This window comes from Agelaius tricolor, unplaced genomic scaffold (assembly GCF_023055355.1).
Source record: "Agelaius tricolor isolate 1412-34295 unplaced genomic scaffold, bAgeTri1.0.p SCAF_6, whole genome shotgun sequence".
Classification (NCBI taxonomy): Eukaryota; Metazoa; Chordata; class Aves; order Passeriformes; family Icteridae; genus Agelaius; species Agelaius tricolor.
In genome coordinates, this window is record NW_027269266.1 from 34,042,829 (window position 1) to 34,064,273 (window position 21,445).

At 36.6% G+C, this 21,445-nt stretch overlaps 1 protein-coding gene across 1 annotated transcript in view; it reads left to right on the forward strand.

Annotated features, from left to right (window-relative positions):
- Positions 1–21,194, forward strand: part of PLCL2 (phospholipase C like 2) — a 100,384-nt gene extending 79,190 nt beyond the window's left edge. Inside the window, exons 6-7 of the mRNA XM_071429300.1 lie at positions 11,168–11,277; positions 19,930–21,194. Of these exons, the coding sequence (XP_071285401.1) occupies positions 11,168–11,277; positions 19,930–20,109 (290 nt within the window). The 3' untranslated portion in view covers positions 20,110–21,194. The remainder of the gene's footprint in view (positions 1–11,167; positions 11,278–19,929) is intronic.
- The last annotated feature ends 251 nt before the right edge of the window (positions 21,195–21,445 follow it).

A 21,445-nucleotide genomic window follows, 5' to 3' on the forward strand; every position in this document is an offset into this window, starting at 1 on the left:
TATTAAAAACCTCTCTGTTTTGTCCATATCAGCATATTAATTTCAACTCAACACATTGTTATTAGTTAAGTAGTTATTGAAAGTATTTTAGATACGTGAATAATGAAAAGATATGGGAACATGATATTGCTTTTCTTCCCAGTGTACTTTTATTCTTTTCAGAATTACAAAAAATCCACATAACTTCAAGATGACTGCAGTGCCACTTATTTTGTTGCTATTAAGCCAGTTAAAGATGCTACAAGAAAATAGAATCTAGGTGCTAAAGGGAATTTGAAGATAATCTGATCCATTCTCTGAATCTCTTAAGAGTCCTAAAATGCTCCTGTATTTTTGCTAGAGTAAAGAATTTGAATGTCCAGGTCACCCTACCCCATTTATAGCCTCCTTTGTACTCAAATCACATAATTCCTGAACTCCTCTTTTGAATCTTCCGTTGCATTTTTTGCTTTATAATTCAAATACTGTCTGAGCTCATCCCTGGTTAAATGAGAGAACCATGACTTAGGAATTCATTTTGGTGTTCAGCGTTGGAAGCTCAGAAGAATATTCCAAATATTCATTAAATTACGGGGAGTGATAATTACTAAACACAGCTTGCCTGTGACAAAGAACTACTGAACTTAATTAAAGGTAGATATGACTGGAGTATTTTTGAGTAACCTGGTGTGATGGAAGGTGTTCCTTCACCTGGCAGAGGGTTTGGATGTTGATGATCTTTAAGGTCCCTTCAAACCTCAAACCATTCTATGATTCTATAATCTTGGGAAATATAAAATCAGTAAGAGTAAATTTATGTGTGTTGGGGAAAATATTGCCGTGACAAAACCTGCAAGGAATGGTAATTCAGAAAATGAAGTTATTGTATAGAGTTCTAGCAGTGTCAGTTTAGTGTTAATATGATGCATAAATGTGTATTTCAGCACTGTTTGCTCAAACTGAGGATGAATTCATTTTTAAGAATTCAGATTCATAAAAAACATACATATTTCTTTTCATATTTTTTTTAATAGGCATAGCCTTCCCTAGGCATCTGTGCAGCCAGAATTCTTTTTCAGATTCTTATTTTCTGGGCTCTCAGCTACACTATTCTTTCTCTCCATTTGACCATCCTAGTTTTGCCTTATGCACGTCATTTTCCTGGCTGTCGTTTTGATGATGTCTGTCCCTGGAAGGATTTTTAGGTTTTTTTCTTCATTGTGCGTCAGGACTGAGCTGCTTTCACTTTTCTTGTGTTTGCTCATTTGGTAGCAAGAGTTTCCAGTGCCTGCTGGATTTTCAGTCCTTGTCATGTTGTCCCACAGGCTCTCTGTAAACATCTACCAGGCTACTTCCTTTGAATTTGTTTTTAAAATTATCCCACAAATATAGCTAGATTGACACATGTCCTCCTACCACCTTAACCAAAATAGTTTTCATTGTACTCCCCACTTTTCCTGTATCCATCTGTTCTCTTTCTTCCTCATACTTGGATTCTGAGTTGTTGGAGTAGAGTCTTGTCTTATTTATCCCATCCATACAGTGACTGACTTTATTTAATGATGCAAGTAATGAATGACATAGAAGGAGTATATTTTCTAACATGTACTCCAGCCATTCTGGATGCCATTAAAGGTAAACACAGTACACAGTATCTGTTAGAAAATAGTTAATCTGCGCTGCATGCAGAAAAATACTAGGATGACAGCCATACAAACACTTCAAATGCTCCTGGTAGCTGAAAACTAAAGGAATAAAATCGATTTTGTTCGAATAGTTGGAACTCTTACTTCTCCACTGTTACTACTTAAGCTTTCCAGCAAAATGACACTTCCACTGAGCTGTTGAGCTTTTTTCCCTTACTGTTTGTTCAGGTTATTTATATTCTAAGTTAGTTTTTGACTGAGGTTCACCAAAATAAAACATGTAAGGAAATGTAATATTCTGGCAGATTAGATAATCCAGTAACAGAACAAAAGAAATTTATATACTTAACTATTGAGGAGCACTTTTGACTTGGTATATAGGTGGGCAATTGAGTTTTTATTTACAGTGTGAAAGGCAATGACTAGGTTCCCAATATTTCTGCAGTTATCCCTGACTTGAAAGAGAATTTATGTTTTTTATGGTTTGGGTACTGTGGAGTTCAGCAGAACATGTTAATCCATGTCTTCTGAAATACTGCCTCTCATCAGCAGGTCTTGGCTCTTGGTTAGAAGCCATTGCATTTAAACTACTGTTTTGTAACTAGGGAGTGAAGGAATACTGCTCTGTCTATTATCATTGGACTTTGCACCTGAAAATATTTCATTTTTTTTGACTGCCATCAGTAGGACATGCTGATCTTCAAGTTACATCTTAGAATTGGATCTGTTACTGTATTTTTCATGAGATTCACTGTCAAAAGAAAGCAATCTATAGTATTCATCACCACCATGTAAGCTCCAACGTCACCTGCTATGGCTAAAACAGTACTTGGAGACCCCTCTCAGCCAGTCTGAATGCTTTAAAATACCTGCTCTTCCTTTTTTTCTCTATGTTCTCATTTTAATAAGGCAGTTATCAAATTGTTTTAACTCCTTTCTCTACACTTGTCACAACATAATTTTCAATGTTTATTAGCACAATAGACTTTTGCTGATAGTTATTTATGTTTCTGAATTTTCTGTATTCTATCATTTTAACCTGTTTTTTTCTTGTTTGCTCTTTGTCCTGTCTACTTCTTTTTTTTATGCATTTTTTTTCTTCCTGTTTGTCCTTCCTCCTCAAATAACTCCACTAAGCCTCTGTCTCCAGGTACAGGTCACAGCAGCTCAGATTGTACTGTCATTGCCTGTACTCCCTGTAAACCTGTTCTTCTCCTGTGCCTTGAATATTCTTAAAACGACATTCTAGTGGGGAGGAGGGCAGGTGAAGAATTGCACTTAGATCAACTTAAATAGTATTAGTGATTAGGTGATGAATCATTTTTCTTTATGCTCACATGTTTGTCACCATAGTTATTCACACCAGTCATATACCACATTTTTCCTGTATTATTTCTCATACATAACTCCCTTGGATGGTATTGGGTTTTTTTGTGAATCTGATATATTTTGCAAATGAGTGGATGATTCCTAGGAGACATCTCATGTACTTCCTAATGATCTCACTCATTGGTACTAAGGCAAATACTTGACCAGCACAGACTTTTGCATTACTCTCTTGAGTTTGCCCCTTCACATGAAGCCTTTTTTTCCCCTCCTTTTAATGTAATGCCAGAAGAGAAAGAAGTTAGATTTCTGTGGAAGTGTAAGAGATTGATGACTATTGTCAGTGAAACAATGTATGCTCAGCCAGATCTGAACACTGGGAAAAATTACAGTGTGCCATAAATCAGTATCTTTATTAAGTCTGCATTCTAACATTCAATAAAATCAGAAACTTTTCAATAAAATCTCATGGGTCTCTCTTGAGTATCAAGACTGATAAACAAGAGATGGAAACAGCAGTCTGTGGAAAAAAAAATCCTCTCCTTTGTACCTCTCTTGTGTTTATGTCCTTTATTGACAGTCTTAATTCATTCTCATACATGTAGTGGCTGAACTTGACCCCCATTCAGAAATCTTGTCTGTCTTCACAGAGGAGTGTATTTGTGGAATACAGTTTTCTGTACATTGGGGGTGGAATACCATGAGTCAGTTTTCCAGGACAACTGTTTTATTATGTCAAGGTCTGTTTCTCTGTGAATTTTGTAGAAGCGTTGTTTTGGAGGAACAGAAAAAGTGTTGGTGTGGGTTTTATGAGTTTTGTCAGTTGATATTCTTTTTGTTGACTTTGGTATCTAGAAGGGTAATTTTACATAGGATTGTTCTTGAAAGTGTTTGGAAGGGTGGAGCTGGTTACTTAACCCTTGGAAGTTACAACGTCCTAGCATAGATGTTACACATTTCCTCTTTTCAGCTTCATAACACCATAAGCTTAGTACTGCAACTACTATAAATCTCTTCTGATGGTGTTTCTTAAGGAATTTAGTGAGCATTTTAAGTCCTCAGCGGCTCCCCAGCATTAAAGAAAGTCTTTTACATGGAGAACTGGATTACTGTTCATTACTGGATTAAAGGAAAGGATGGTGCTCAGCAGGCTGTGATGCCATTGTTGTTTGGGATGTTGGAATAAGAAAGTTCTCTTAAGTATGCAATTTGTCTTTACTGTTTTTCAAGAATAATAGGGCACTGGGCACCAAAACACTTTTTAGCCACCTAAGTAGAGGCAGTACCTACGTGTCTGTCTGTGTCTGAGGAACATTTCCACTTACTACAGAGATAGTGCCAAAGAGATCAAAGTAATTAAAAAATGCTGAACAACTAATTAAGGTATTGTATTCTTTTGTCAAGTAATTATCTGAATATATTCAATGCATATAATTACTGCTGTGAGCATCTTAAATCTGCAGCAAAATATTCTTTAAACCTGCCAAGAAATTCTGATTCTCTAGTTATGGTGTAACATTTTTTCAGTGTCTTCAGTGGAAACAAAGTGTTTAGAAGTACTTCAGCATCTAATCTTTGTTCCTGCTAAGATTCCGTTTTTGCAGTTAGTAATGACTTTTAAAAAATACAGAGATACACTAAGCATTAGTTTATGAAGGTTCATTTTAAATCTTTGTGTGAAGAGTGTTTTGTAAGCAAAATAATGAGAATTTACAAGTATGGTGACTTCTACTGCTTCTCTAACATGATGGATTTGATTTATTATTGATATGGTCTGGTAGCCAGACTCTTTTCCCAATCTCTTTTTCTGATAAAATTAATTTCGAGAGGAAATTGTTTGTGAGGCTGAAATAGCTGACTGTTTAAGGAATGTAATCTAAAATAAAAATATTAAGAAACATATTTAATGCTGTAAAAAATTAAAGCTGTCGCTTTCAAAGATGTGGCCAAGAGTAGCAGCTGTATAAGCAAATTAAATATTTATATGTGGAAATGAATACTTACAGCCTAAATACTTTCCTAGAATTTTTCATTTCTTTTATTACCGTTTAACCTACACAGTGGAGGAAGAAATATTTGAATATATAAACTGATTTCTTGGATTTTTATTCTTGTAAAGAAGAAATTTGTGTATGCAAATTATTCACAGCATCTTTGTAAGTATTTGAGTTGAATCTGCATAGTGGTAGACCTGCAAGGTGTGGTAACCTAAAACCTGTGAAGTAATCAAAAGCTGTGAGGTATTTTCTTTACATTTAAAAAAATTTAATGTTTATTTAATTTTATTTTGTATTTATAACTTTTTTGAAAAGTATTTAATTTGATTTTAAATCAAAGAGCTCTACCAGAAATGAAAGAAACTATATTTGTCTTGACTGAATTTAAGTGCTTCATACCTGGAGTATTACCAGTGTTTACTTCATATAGGCATAGTCAAATTTTGTTACTCATTTCACGTTAGGCATACTCAGTGTATGCATTTATTGCCAGAGTTTCATCACTGTGCTGTTTCACTGATAAAGTTCTTTGTTAAGAGAAAAAACATAGCAGGAGGAGCCCACCTGCTGTGTAGTCATGTCTCAGCTAGGTTGTAAATCATCTCTTGGCAAGAAAGCTTTCAGCAAAGAAAACAAATGAGCATATCAGGGGAAGATTTGGCTTTAGAAATACAGCTGAGCAAGTGTTGTGCTGGCTGTTTTGCTAAAAATTCCTTGAAAAATTAGTATCTTGGTTCTCAGTTAAAGACAAGGTGTGAATTTTTTTGCTATAAACTGAGATTGCATGCCAGGGCTTTGTGATATGCCAGGGCTTTGTGATAGGAGCTCTTACAAAAGCAAACAAATCTCAGAATTCCAAATGTTCCTGTACTTGTACCATACAGGTATGTACTCCAGTTTTCCATGTTTCAGTTTCTTTTCCCAGCTTGATTTTAATAAATCTGTAATTATCATCAGACAGTTCAAACAAATATACATATATTGTATGTGAAACCATAATTACATGCAGCTCAGTGACCTAAGGCCACTTTCCCTTTTAATATATGCTTCTTAACTAGTTTAAAAATAGCAGAATCACTTATGCTGCTTTATATAGCACATTTTAATTAATATCTTAAATATGGTGCTTTGGAACTATAGTGAGAGCCCAGTAGTAGGAGGAATTGCTAACCAGCTTCCAACAGCTGTCGTTTCTAGTTAGTAATTAAAGACAATAAATTTTATATGAAGTAGCTTCATTTTAAAGAAAGGAAAAAACTATTTTTTCAGGCTAAATACAGTTGAAGATAAGTGTCTTTTATTAGTATCAAAAATGTTGCTTTTGAGATATATCACCAAATAATATTTTTTATGAAAATACAGTGTTGGGATTGCAACAATATGCTGGGCATCTTTGTTATAGCATTTCAAGCATCAGTAGAACAATAACTATATTTTAAACTCCTATGACTGTCATAAGTTCTGAATGGTTTTGTATCTACTGAACATATTTGTGAAAAATTAAACACTAAGGATCCAGGACATAAAGCAAAGCTGAAGTCCAATCTGGAAGCTGTTCTGACAGGGGATGACTCAAAATTATCATCCTGTCAAGACAATTATATTGCCTTGTATGCTTTATTTAGGAGAACTTCTTGTTATTATAGTATGTCATAGCAGTAAGACACATTGCTCTCTCTCCTGTCATTTAGCCCTTGTTGAGATCATAAACATAAATGTTCTATCATGAACATGGCAAGCATGAGTTAATGCAGGTTTGACATCCTATGCATGTAACACTGTAGGTCATCCTGCAGCTGGTTGAGGAAACACAGGGCTGTAGGGTCCTTAAAGTCTGCTTCCCAGTGCACCTCTTGAAAATGGATCATGTTGAGCTGTATTTTAAAATGAATATGAGTTTTCGATCTGAGTAATTTTCTCATTTTAAAACTGATCACAGACCCACATCTACAATGGTAATAAATTTTACTTAAGTTCTGATTTTGCTGGTGGACATCCATCCTAATTTTGTCTTTTAGCTGCAGTGATCCTTTGAGGTCCGAGGTCTTACCTGACTGGTCTAGAGTATCTAGAGAGCAATTGATCCTCTTTTGGTTTTCTTTTTGCAAGCTAGCCAAGCAAGTTTTTGTTAATCTCCTCAATGATAAATGGTTCCTACTGCATCAAGTGGCCTTATAGTGTTTCTCTTTTCTTCATGCCATTTAAGTTATTGAAAATGGAAGAGGATTGTGTGTAAAATTTCAGAGTAGCATCTTGGATGTAAGGTATTCCTGGAGGAATGAAGAAGGGTTAAAGCCATCTAATGCATTCCAGGGCTGTGGGAGCAGGTCTGAGAGAGAGGGAAAAGCTGAGACAATAATGAAATTCAAACTAACCAGCATTCACTGGGGAACCAGAAAGAGATTCAGCACTGATGGGGAAAATATTATTTGGAAATACTGAAGGATTGCTTATGAGAATGCTTTAGAATGAGCAAGTGTACTGCAGAGGAGAAGAATATGCTCTGAAATCTCTGGTTATGATTAGGAAAATTTGTCAGCAGTATTTTGTTCACTGTACAAACCTGCTGTTGACTCATGATATTGCTGTTTTGTTACATATATTACAGTGTATTTACATGCATTGCAATAGTTGGGGTGAATGTTTTATTGGAAAGCTGCTCTTTTTAATGTGAAATACTTGAATCCATTTTCATTTTGCAAATGCTTAGGGAATTGTATGGCTTCTGTCAGCTCACCCTTACTTATGCAGTGATGACCAGCCTTCTTAATGCAGTTATGCAAACTAAGAGCCCTTAGTACCACCATGCAGAAACTCAGATGGGGACCAAATAATGATATTTGAAACCTCGTCACACTGTTATAAGCAGTAGGCAAACAAGTTAAAGAAAGCTAGAAAGTAGGACTAAACCAGTCAGCCTCACTTCAGTCCCACAAAAGGGGGGATATCCTTGGTGATATTGAGCAGCCACCTCAGCACAGTCCTGGGCCACCTGTTCTCTCTGATCCTGGTTTTGAGCAATGGGGTTGGTCCAGAGCTGCCTTTCAACATCAGTGATTCTGTGCAAGTAAGGATTTTAGTAAAGAGTTTCCAGTCAAAAGAGCTTTTTAGATTTGAGCTTTCTGGCTCAAGGCAACAATCAGTAAAAATTTCATTGTAGATAAATACATTTGTGCAGTGGGCAAAAATTAAAACACAGAAAATACAATCCAAACAGAAGAGCACACATCCTATATATTCTTTGTGGTCACTCAGAAAGTTGTGAATTATATCTTCCTTAGCATCTGCCACAACAAATGGAAAATATGACTAACTTGTGCTTTCTTTGATTGAGGTGGTATATGCAAAAATATAACGGGTGATACATCAGGTTAATGGTATGCCTGTTACCATTCAAGAGCTCTCAGGCAGTTCAAAATTACTAATTGACTAATAAATCTAGAAGTGATTAAGCCTCATAAAAGTGACTTGTTTATTATATCTTAATGAGAGTGAGAGCTGAATTTTTATTTGCAAAGAGACAGAAAATTGTTTCTATAAAAAAGTAATTTAACGTTGAGTTTTCTTTGTAAGCATATCCTAAAGGCATATTTACATGGGTTTATATGGACATGTAAATTATTTTATTAATTTAGCTGTAAATGAGAATGTCTTTCCTCTTTTTTCCTTTTTCTGTTATCTTGTAACAAGTTTAATTTTGGAATTTAACACTTGTGTTATTCCTTTGCCATAGTTAAAGCATGAAATAATTCCAAGGCAAAGTGCAAGAAAACCAAGTGAGAACATATGAGATGAATACCAAGAGAGACACAGTCAACAGTTAAATGTTGTGCTGCATTCATGCTCTAAAATTTAATTGTCCATATATTGTGTACCAAATACAAGTCATTCCTTTCAGCAGATGGAAAAACGGAGACAAAGAAATGAAATAACTTGTTTCAATTAATCAGGCAAGAGCTAGTAATGGAAGCCGAAATAAAATTCAAATCTGCTTGTTCCTGCTTGTGTTTTTAGGTTTAGTGTAGCATGATGATGAGGAGTTGGCCAGTCTGTGAGAGATGTTGAGGATGCCCCTATCAGTATCAGTACCAATATTAGTGGTGTTTAAGCAGGAGGCACCTGTCAGCTGGGGGTTTACATGTGTGTGCCCTGTTGGGATGATCTGACTGCTTCATTTTCTGAAGAAGGGTGATGAGATGTTCCTGCCAACTTCCAGGTGTACTTAGCTGGGGTGGAATGGCTTTGGCAGGACAGAAATGTGTCATAGCATGAGTGCAGACTGGGAAGAGCATCACCACAGAAGGTTGTTGGTGAACATAAAGGAGCTTTTCTGGCTGGCAGAATACACAGTCACCATTGTGTCCACGTTTGTGATATCGTGAACTTCGTATATATCAAAATAATCTGAAATCTACAAAGCACCAATTCCACTTTTAACATGCAGGTGGTCAGCATTATTCTTAATATCTTTCTGATATTAAGAATAATGCTGCAGTATTATTTCTTAATATCTTTTTTCTTTAGTTCAAGTTTTTATCGATTGCTGCTGTCCACTGACTTAAAAAGCAATAAGTGTTAAGGTGGAAATGAGGTGCAGAACTTCAAAAGTTTGTCAATATGTCTCAGAATTCATTGTACAGATCAGAAAATCTGTACTGTTGTGATGGCTCTAGAAGTGTAATATTGTAAATAGAGATTTATGAATAATCTTTTCTTTCCATAATCATATTGGGAGTTTATTATTTTGGTTGATATGAATGGGAAATGGATACTTAGAGCAATGATGGGTTTATGAACTTTAATTTCTCACCTGTTTAGAAATTTGTTTTGGGGAAATATAAGATGAACATTATATTTGAGACGGCAGAGAGAGAGCTGTAGAGAAGTGATTGAAATAAAAATTATACACTATGTTAATTTGGGAAAATATTTGCCATTTATTTTTCTTGTAGCAAAATTTAAAATAGTAAGAAAGGGTAGAAAGAACAATTTTGCCTTTCAAATGAATCTATGAATACTTTTTAAAATATGTGTGTGTGTGTATGTGGGAGTTAGGTAAGGGAATGTACAATGGAAACATTCAGTCATCTCTCTTTCTTTTAATGAGACATGAGTGTAGGATAAAGAGATTATGAAGAAGAGATAATGTCCTTAAAAGTCAGTCTTCTCTCAGATTGACACCCAAACCAAGTTCATGTGCTTATTCATGGTAATAAAGTACATGTAAATTTTGAAGTACATACACTCACTGAGCAAATAACATAGTTAAAAATATAATTTGTGCTTTAACTATTATGTCCATAGGTGTATGTCACAACCACTTGCCAACTTTTGACCTCAAAATACCCTGTACATTATTAGATGGAGATCCTGAGAGCACAACTGAGCTATGACCTTCATAGGAGGGTAGCTGTAATCCATGTTAGTTGCTCTGTGTACCCATGGAAGGACATTTGACTTCTCCTGTGTGAAAGAAACAGTTTAAAGTTTATTTTTATATGGCTTGTAACAGCAGCATGGAAAGGAAATTATGTTTCTGCTATCTGTGCAGTGTTAAAACAACTTCATTTGGTCTGCTCAGTGCTTAGATCAAGCTAATCTAAATTTTACCAAAAATTTTTGATTTGCAGTTTGTCAGATACAGATTTTGTGGACACAGTAGTTTACATGGTGTGGTAAAATATTGTTGGCATTCCTTGGCAAGTTCACTTGGCATTCCTCCTTCACAGTTACTCCTTTATTCTCAGGGATAAGGTAAAGTGCTTATTTTCTGAGCAGACTCCGTGATATAAATTGTAAGCTGGACAACTGTGATGTAAATGCATAAAAGAGTAAGGCACAAAAGAAATTTATTGGGCCAGAGTAGTTAATGAAATTACTGTTTCCGTCCTATAGCACCTACAAAAAGGTTTTTACATGTGGTACAACACATTCAGTTGTGCTTAGAGATTATATTTCTATAGGAAATAATTGCTGGGCTCCTTCTCTGGTATAGCAATGACCTAACAGGTGCTTCCATGGATTTTGTCTTAGACAGATTTGTATTGGCATGTTGTATAACATTGAATCTTACTACATCAGATAGATTTGTGCTTGAAGAATAAAATTTCTGAAGCTTTTCACTGTCTTTTAGCCTCATTAGTTTCAAGTTGCTATCTCTATGATCACAAAAATGCACTAAAATAGATACTATATTTGTCCCTCTTTTATTCACTACAGCAATGGAGTTTCATGAAAACCTGCACAATATAGGAGCAAGAGAAGGCCTAAAAGAAAGAAAACTGCAAAAATCGGTAGAAAGTTTTACGTGGAACATTACAATTTTAAAGGTAATGTGTCTTCCTTTGGTTAGTTACTGTATTTTTCTGTTCAAGACTGTCATTCTGATATTTTTACTGGTCATTACTCTGTGTCACAATTCAGCTGGCTTTATTCACTTCTATAATCATAGTCAGTTTGGTTTATATAACCTGAAACACAGCAGAGTCTCAATGTGACTTTTTATTCTCATGTAGTGTTATGGAAGCTTATTTCATTTAGTTTGTCTGACATTTTCTTCTTGCAATCTTTTAACACTGGCAGGATCCTTTAATACCGGCTGAAACAATGACTCTTGGCTTCTGCAAAGCGGCTCAGGCTGGAAGGCAGCTATGCCATTGTTTAAACCCTGTTTTGTGATTTGAAGGGGAATAAGTGTTAAGGTTAATGCAGTTACTGAAAAACAAAAGGGAAGCTGTTACTGCTGCAGTCGATGATGAATGGTGGTTAATGGTAGAAGCAAATTGTGTTCATAATCCAGACTGGGATAAATTGAGTGTGTGAGCCGGAGACTCTCTTTACATTTTGTGGAGCACATTTGCTTACATTTTGACAAAAGGCTAAATGGTGAAGTATAAGAAAAGCTTTCAGCCAGAGACCTTCAGGAAACTAGAATATGGAACAGTTCAGGTTTCCTATCAGTGATCTTTGATCTCAGCAGAGTATATCAAAATTAGTAGAGATAGCAAAACTGCCTCCCTTAATTTATTCCCTCGACTCTAGCTCAAATTATTCAAGTTTGGTGTTTACATCCACTAGTGAGTTCTTCTCTCCCACTCAATCAAATACTTCTTCACAACATTAAAGTCTGTTTTAATTATAAAGAAAATTATTTTCTCCCACCTAGTTTTTATTTTTAGTTCTTCTTGAAAATATGGTTTCATACCGCCTCTTCTTACAGTGAACTATGACAGAAAAGCAGTAATGCATATGTATTTCTCCAGCTTTCCATGCTGGTTTGAACTGTTAAGCTTTTCATGAGGTCACTTGGTGCTCCAATCCCTCTTGTGTTATACTGCACAAATCCAATGCAGAGGAGAATCAAAAACTGGTGAAATTTGCTACAGCATGTATAGTTAATGCAATCTAAAAATATGCAGGTTCTGCTTATAGGTAAAGGACCAGAATATCACATTTCCTGTATCAGAACAGAGTTTCCTGAAGACAGTGTATGGGATGTGTAATGTATCAGTCCTGTGCTTCCCAGAGGATAGAGGAGAGTTAGTTCAGTGGCTTTGGGTGAATGTCAAAGAAATAAATTCCTATCCCTTTTTTTCTGTCAAAGGTGTCAGATACCAGCTTGGATAGGCAAATCTATTTTAATGCTTCCTGAAACAGCAGTACCTTTGCTTCATCTCTGCTTTACATTCTGAACATAAGGGTTGGTGGGGGGGAGGTTTGCAGTTGGTGAGTGACTGAAATGTGAAGTCGTGATTCCTGCGTTCGCCAGGAATTGGAGGAGCCACATGGCAGGTCTGGCTCTGAGGAGCACTGAAGGGCTTGTGTACATGTCCTTAGGATTGTAACATAGTTATAAAGTTAGAAGGCCTTCCTTTTGAAGAGATTATTGAGAAAATCTCTTCAACATTGATTGGGTGGTATTTTTCTAGTCAGAGATTAAGATCCTTTCTTTTGAAAGGTACAATTTGTCCCATAATTAATACATCAGTTAAAAAAAAAAAAAGATGAGGTTTTAATCAGCCTGTTGTTGAAATTTTAACAGGAGGCATTACAGAACATCTTTAAAGTTATTTTACAGGTACTGCAGTTCAGGCATCTGCTAAGTCCTGTTGCTCACCTTTAGATATACAGAAAGTTAAAAGTGAGATTTGTTTGAAGTGACACACTGAGGTTTTCCTCTCCAAACTCTTTAACTGTGGGCTATAACCATACTTTTGTATCATATAATTAAACAGAAGTTAAACAGTTTCTAAGACACATTTCCTGTCTGGAGAAAAAGATCTGCAATCATAATTTCCATCTCACTGTCTTTCCATTGCCATGTTCCTAGTTCTCAGAAAATTATGAGAGAACAGGGATGAAAAGTGAACATCCACATTTAAGTAGAAATTGAACAGAAGAGCAACAATCTGAACCACTTTAAGGATTTCTTTTATGTGTTGAATTCCCTGCCTTCAAATTAACTTCCTTCTCAAATAGTACAAAAATGAACGTGGAAACACAATAAAGATGTGGACTCTTAGCTATGATACAGGGATTATTGTGGGGCTCTGAACAGCCTTACTAAATAATCCTGCATGAGTGCCATCCTCAGCTCCTGCACAGAGGACTCATGGCATGCTCACATGGTGTGGTTAATGTGTTTTCCAAACTGATCAAGCTGCATTTTACCCTCGAGATACATATTGATTGTTCTCTTTTAGTTGGGACATTTTGACTGCAGTTGATGCAATGGAAAGTTTGATAAAATAGCAAAATTGACAGCTTAATTCTAGGGAAACTTTGTTTAGGACATCTGATGCAGTTATTAAGTATATCTATGTGTTTTGCATGCATATGCATTACAGTTACTGCTTTAAAGGATTTAATTTTTCTTAATTTGAAGCCATGTGGCCAAATTTATTAATAGTATAGTATGTTTGAATTCAGCTGAAATACTTCCATCCAATTTGTGTATGTGTATATGCACACATGCCCATTCTTATTCACTTCGTATATGTACACAGAGATATTTAACTTCACAACATCACTCAGAGTAAATTTGGTCTGTTGCCTGATTCAGAGATTGTAAACTGCTAGAATATTCATCTCTTTCAAATAGACAGTTATTTCCTAGTAATTTATTTATTGTTACTACTCAGGCTAATAGAATTCATATTTTCTAAACATAGATAATCACATTTTCTGCCAAAAGTACACTGTTGAAGAAGGAAAAACACTCTTAAGTGCTGTTGCAGCAGACTCCTACAGCCTATTGTAAAAATTTGTGGACTTGTCTGGCATAGAAATACTTGGAGAAAAACCCTCTATAAGGCTCAGAATTTGAGATGCCCATAGGAAGAACATAACAGCAACTGTAAATTAGTCTTGGCAATGAAGAGCTAAAGAGCTTTGTTCTAAAGACAAAGGGAGAGATCAATGGAAATATTTGGAATGAAGGTGGGACTCCTAACTTCAGCATTTGTTAGATGTTTCTTGTTGGCTATGTGCTTTTAGGCAAGTCACATTATATGATATTAATTACTTTCTCTTACAAGGCATGCAGTCCATGGCATCTGTTATCTCTGTAATAGCATTAGTTCTGCACCTACAGTACTTGAAAAAATGTATTTATAAATGGAACATTCAAGGCACTTGCAGGACTGCAGCTTCTTACTACTTTTTAAATAATCTGAACTTTTTCAACCAAATCTCCAAGTGAATTCCGGCAGCCACAGAGCATTCATAAAGCCTCTGATAGTTGCTGCCTGGTCCTATAGGTCCTCAGAAGACATCCCAGTTCAATTTAAATATCTGAAGCTACTAGTCTCTTGATGTTGCTGGACTGATGGGATTTTGTCTCCTAATTAGTCCCTTATTTAGAAGTTAGGAAGTTAAGGCCTTTTGTCCTGATTCCAAAACTTCACTCAGAGCATGTCAGCTGGGCATGGAACACTGTAATGTGTCACAGAATAATAGAATGGCTGGGGTTGAAAAGAACCTTAAAGATCATCAGTTTCAACCCTGCTGCCATTGGCAGGGACACCTCCCACTCCACCAGGTTGCTCAAAGCAATGTTTTGTTGTACTCTGAGGAGCTCAAAACAATGTTCTGTTGTACTTTGAGGAGCATTTTGAGAAAGGGATAGTGGCTTCTTGCATTTCCTGTTAGGAGCTTTGGCTTCCAGACCCTGAGCTAAAGACCAGTCATTAATGATAGAGTTTTTTTGGATTTTTTGGGGAAAGGATGCTCATGCAGTTATTTTAAATGTCATCTGTACAATTTTACTTTCAGGTTCAAGAACTAGTTAATGGAATATCATGAGTGAATACATAAAAGCTTATGAAGGTAGCTGTGCTGAGACATTCTAGTTGATTCTATATCTGACTGACTCTGAAATGGTACCTCATTTTGGATGTACAAGAACTGATAGGAACCATTTTGGGTTTGTTTTCAGTTACTGTTATGGAGTTCAGTTACTAATTATGATATAAAACACTGCCTCTTAGCCAAAACGTTCAAAACAAACAGAATGTTTTTAACATTGATTTAAGAAAAAATAAACCATGTTAGATGACACGGGCATATTGGGCCAGAGAGGTTTTAAGGGTACTGAATTGGGCTTCCAAATTAATCCATATTCTTTATTGCTGCTGTTTACTAAAAGCTTTTGAATGAATATCAGTTTTGTTCTTTGACTTCTTTAAGGTCGTTTTTCATGTCTGCCTAGAAAACAACTTTTTCTGAAGCCTGTAAACATGAAATATTCAATTTCACACAGTGCTCAGTTCTGTAAGTGAATTTTAACCATGGTGAAGGAAAGGTAGCAGTGGTTGCGGCGTTCTGCTGTGAGGAGAGCGCTCTCCCAGTGCTCTGCAAGGCCCAGATCCATCCTACTCCCAGTTGGGAATTACTACCAGCTGCCTGTTAACCACAGTGCTGGAAGTCAATTCAAGTGTTTTGGTGTGCTTGCCAGACAACACTAAGGACTAAATTAATTTACATTTTGACTTAATCTGAGATGAAAGCCTGGTGAAGACAGCCCTTCCACCCTGCAAGAAACACACTGTTTTTCTTCTACAACTGCTTCAGACGCCATCATCGAGTTCTCTGTGCAAACTGGCTTATTTCTTGGAATGTGGGTTTTTTGGAACTCCCTTAAGATAAATCTGGTTGCCTAAAGTTTGAGCTATTTGTAGGTCTCTTGTATTGAGTTTACAATATGTATTTTAGCAGAGCAAATTGCTACCGTCATTTGAGGCTGCTAAGAAGGTGGAAGACCCCTGAGTAGTCCACAGATCTGAGAGATTCCCCTGTTCCAGCTTGCAGTCACCTGACTTTGCTATTAAGTCAACAGCACCCACTGTGAAAATCAGGATGCATAAAATAAACAGAATTGAAACTGAGCCTTGAGAGCCCTTGGAGAAGAGACATTTGATACCTAACTAGAAAGAAAGTCTTTGCGATTGTTTAATTGAGAGTATGATGGTAGGTTTTTTCCAGCTCTGGATAACTTTTTAAATTTTCTGCCTTTCTGATGCATTGTATTACTTTTCAGTGGTGTTCACTGTGACTACAGCTTGAATCTTTGAGGTGATGCATGCTGTTTCATTTCCCCAGCATACATCTTCATGATGGTAGATCAACAGAAATAGGCACTTCACACAAATCGTGCAGAGCTCTCTCACTTGAGCTCATGGCATTTTTGGTAGTAGTGGTGGCTCTTGTTTTATCTTGAGGTCAAGACATACCGGTAAATAATGGCGACACAGCTGGTTTCACAAATATTTTTCTGAGTTCAATGGCATTCAGAAATAAATTCTGAGCATTGGAGAAGAGAGAAATGAGCACTGGTGCATTTTTCTATTTCACCCTGGTCTGAACATGCTACTACTTGGTCAAATGTATTTAGTCTGAACACAGTGTCTGCAATAATCCAGGCTTTCTCCTAGATCCTCTTTTGTCTTCGAAGTTCATCTTCCCTTATTGGAATTGTCCAGATACTCTCAGTTCCCTGCTGCAAACCAGCCATTCCTGCTAACCCCTGATTTTTTCTTCCCTGCCTTCCTACATCCACTATTCTGTTCCCCCTTGGTGCCTAATATTTTCTTCTTCCTCCTTGCCACCTCTAGAGATCCTTCCCAATGAGTGTTAATTTTCATTTTCTCATCACCTTACCCAACTTATTGCGTTCAGCAGCCTTCTCCCTGCTCAGTGTTTTTGTTTTTTTTCTCACCAGCTTTTATTCTCATTACCAATCTCTCACTCTTTTGGGGTTGTTAGTTCTTCTACTTGTATATAATTTTCAGGCTACTTTCAATGTGGTAGATTTTGTTGATTTGTTTTCTTTCTGTATTCCAATCCCAAATGTTACCTCAATCTTTCCCTTTCTCTGCTCACCTGTCAGATCCAAAGTTATTGTTGTTGCACTGTGTTTGTGTTTCACCCTCTCACCTTGCAGTAAGATCTAGCATCCACCTTGTATAATGCAGTCCGCCTTCCCTTTCAGCAGCCCTAGGCTTCTTGCCATGTCAGTCCCAGAGATTCCTCTTGCACCCTCCTTTTGCCCATCTACCTCTTCTCCAGAGTCTGTCTCAGGCTCTTCCTTCCTCCCCTCTAGTCTGGCTTTTCGCCTGCTTGCCTTGGCAACCCAGTGTTGGTGGCTTGGAGAAGCCATCCAGGAAAAAACCCAACTTTTTTCCTAATGCACATTCATTATTCTGTGGGAATGGAATACACATTCTCTTACCACATTGCTGGAGCTGTCAAGAGTTGAAGGATGATCAAGAGTGGAATTCTCAGTGATTGTACTAACCACATTGAAAATCTGATTTTTGTTTATTGAAAGCTCTTAACTTGGATCTACTGCCCTGTAGTCATTCCAATTACAAGTCCCTACCCCAAGTGAGAGTAGGGAAGGAAGTATAGAAGATTGTTAACAAACTTCTGATGGCATTTCCCCATCTTTATTCTCAGAACTGAATGAACCATATGGATGAGGTTAAAGAACTATATTAAACAGAAATAATAATAAAATCTGCCAATGGCAAAAATCCTGCATAGAAAGTATCAGCTTAAGTAGTTAAAGTTTGGCAAGCATGTAAGTAACTGAAAGCAGGGGTGTTTTTTTTAACTGAGAAGTTTTGGGCAACCTTATTAATAGACTGCTTGCTAGCAGCTCTGCCTATAATAAACAACTTGATTAAAATTCCAGAACTATATTCTACTAATCCATGTAAAAGAGAACTTGGGCTAGAAACAGATGCACTCCAGATATGACTCATTTAGTGTGCTGGAGTGTTTTAAATTAGCTTTTAGTTGTTTGTTAGTTTGGAAAAAAGTATGTGATTTTTATAAAAAGTAGCCCTTTAGAAGAAAATATTACTGAAGCTTGTGCTATGATTGATGACATTCTAGATTTTTTCCTCTCTGGTGATCAGAAAAAGGACTTTGGCTATTATTGTCTTGGGTGAGGGGAGGGGGAACATTATTTCTTTGAAGAAAGTAAAATTTGTTTTCAATTTGTGAGTCTCAAAGACATAAGTCTGCTCTCTTCATTGGATAGTATTTATGTTCTGAGTTGCTAAAGAAGCATCAGAAGTATCACACCATGAGTGCACACGTTTTTGTCTGACTGCTATTCTATCTCTACTCCTGTATTTTTAAAATCAAGAGGTAAAGATGCATTTCAACCCTATTTGGCAGAGGAGAGGCAACGTATATCTTTGGAAGAGATGCTAGCATGTCTTCAAGAGAAATGTCTGTCAGGAGACAGAATTTACCCAGGATGGACAGACATGACAGGAGAAGGTGCAGTCAGTGTTCAAATCTCCTTGGACACTGGTACTGGCAGTCTCAAGGAACTACAGTACCTGGATTTTGTGTGTGTGTGTGTGTGTATTTCCCCCCTTCAGGTATGAATTTGTCTCCTTCAGGTATTTTCCTGTGAGCTGTGGAGCAGTTCTCCCTCAGGAGCACGAGCACAGCACAATCACTTTGGCCCTTTGCAGACTTGCTGCTCTTGTTTTTGACCTTCTCTGTGCCCACCAGTAAGACAGACATGCTCACCATGTGCTGCAGCCTTGCTCATTTGCTGCAAGTGGGCAGGGTAGGCAGATACCAGCTGCAGGGAAGGCTGGCCACAGTCCACAGTGAGAGCTGTTGCTGTGAGAGGGCTTTAATCAATACAGAGAGATGGAGGACTGTAGAACAAGAGCCAAATGACCTAAGCCTGGGACAATTTCTCTTACAGCTTTGCTTATAACTTAATTGCTATGAAGAGGAAGATTGATGTGGCTCTTAAGGACGTGGTTTAGGGGTGGACTTGGCAGTGTTAGGTTAATGGTTGGACCTGGTGGTCTTAAAGGGCTTTTTCAACCTAAATGATTCTGTAATTCTGCAGAGGGATAGCGATAGTGCTGAACTGCAGACAGCCCTGTGAAGTCTTTGTCATCACTGTCCTTTTCATGTGCTGCTCACCAGTCTGTGTTTTCATATTTCATGCATTGACAAGCATTGGTCCTTTACCATCCTGCTGTTGAGTGAATCACATTGCTAAGGAAAACAAATCCCTAGGAACCAAAAAACCAGGAAAGCTTTAAATGGCTCCCTGAGGTATTAAAATCAAACGTCACAGTTTTCATTATGCAGAAACATTTATAGTCCCCATGGATTAAAAATACAGCACAGATTACTTGCTTGAAAACTGTTAGGAAGAAATTACCCCTACCCCTTTGCTGATGCCACTGATTGCCTTCAGAGAAAGCAAAGAGCTTGATCCTTTTTAACATTAAATAATCCGTATTTGAGTTTTGTTTTGGTTTTTGAGGAGTTTTTTGTTTGTTTCGTTGATTGGTTTGGTTTTTGGTCTTTCTTTTGGTTTTTTTTGATTTTTTTTTTTCAGCAAGACAACTATACTTTTAATCCAAAACAAGCAGAGGGGTGAAAGAGAAGAGAATGCTGTTATCAAATGTGTATTCTAACTGCATTTTTTTTCCCTACAGGGACAAGCTGATCTTCTCAAATATGCTAAAAATGAAGCACTGGAGAATCTGAAGCAAATCCATTATGCCACTCTTTCATGTGGACTTAATAAGCCAGGCACTGAAAATGCAGAAATCTCAAAGCCTCGTCGAAGTCTGGAGGTCATACCTGAAAAAGCAGGTGATGAAAACGGAGAATGAGAGAAGGCTCTTCTCGTAATTTTGGAGTTTATAACTCTGTGACCAATTGTAGCTGCATAAGACATTTGCTTTGCACTTACTGTTGGAAAATATTCGGAATTTTTAAAGCACAACTGGAGAAGCTAATTACAATCTATTGAAACTGTGAATGTATGTAGCAACTCTGCTTGTGAAGGCAATGATTTTGTGTAACATGGAAATTACATTATTGGCCTAAATATAGCATATATATGTAAAAGATACTGTAATTCAGTAATCGCGTGCTGAGAAGTTCATTGTAGTGCCATCAGGAAATGAACATTTTTTAAATGAGATGTAACTAGCAGGAAATCAGTTGACAGAATTTGGCAAGATGCCTTGATTTTCAAACCAATTTGATGCAAAGGTCGTTTCTTTCTTTGCACAGTTTGTTAATTGTGCTAGTGAGATATATCATTCTTTTGAAAATCAGGTCGAAAAAAGTGGAATCCACATGTTTCACACTATATGTAATTCAGCCACTTGGATATTTGGGTTTGAAGTGGTATTGATTTTATTGTTGAGCCATAAATTAAAATGAGAATGTAATTAGACAGTGATCACTGACTTCAGTGCACTATAGGAGAGCCATTATGTGAAAGGAAAATGTGCAATCAATCTGATAGCCTATGTCAGAAGAAGATACATACCTATTTTGCCTAAGATCTTCTGCAAATGTGTGTAGATAATGTGACCAAACTGCAAGCAAAACGGTGTAAATAGTTTTTCATTTTGTGAAGTGAAGTGCTCATATTAAAAAGAGTTTTATGAGATTGCTCCCAAACAAGTAAAGCTTTTAACTAAATTTTAACTTTTTTATTTTTTGAGTATTTTCTTCCTTACAGAATAGGTGATATCTCAATAAGCAGGTTTGTCAAAAAAATAAATCAATTGCTGTTCTGATCTTTTTTGGTTTTCTGACAACATTAGGTAAAGGTATTGTAGCTGATATGCTCATTGTAAAATGACTATACCAACCTAGAATGTTCTCTTACTGTTTCTGATTTAACAATAAAATGGACTATATAATTACAGAAGCTAATAAATTTGAAGAAAAACAAGCTAAATCCTCTGGAGATCAAAATGCACTTTTTGTTCACTTGTGGGGAAAAAGAGAAGATGGGGATGGTTGTTAAAAAGCATTATTTTAAGTAGAAGTCTACAAGACATGGATTTTACATGGATTTTTGTTTTAACCAATTCAAGATGCTCTTTCTGCACTGAGGGTAATGAAATCTACCTCTGTATAACATCCCGTAAAAGTCAATAGAGCTCTGAACAAAAACACCATTACACTTCATTACAATTCATTGAATTA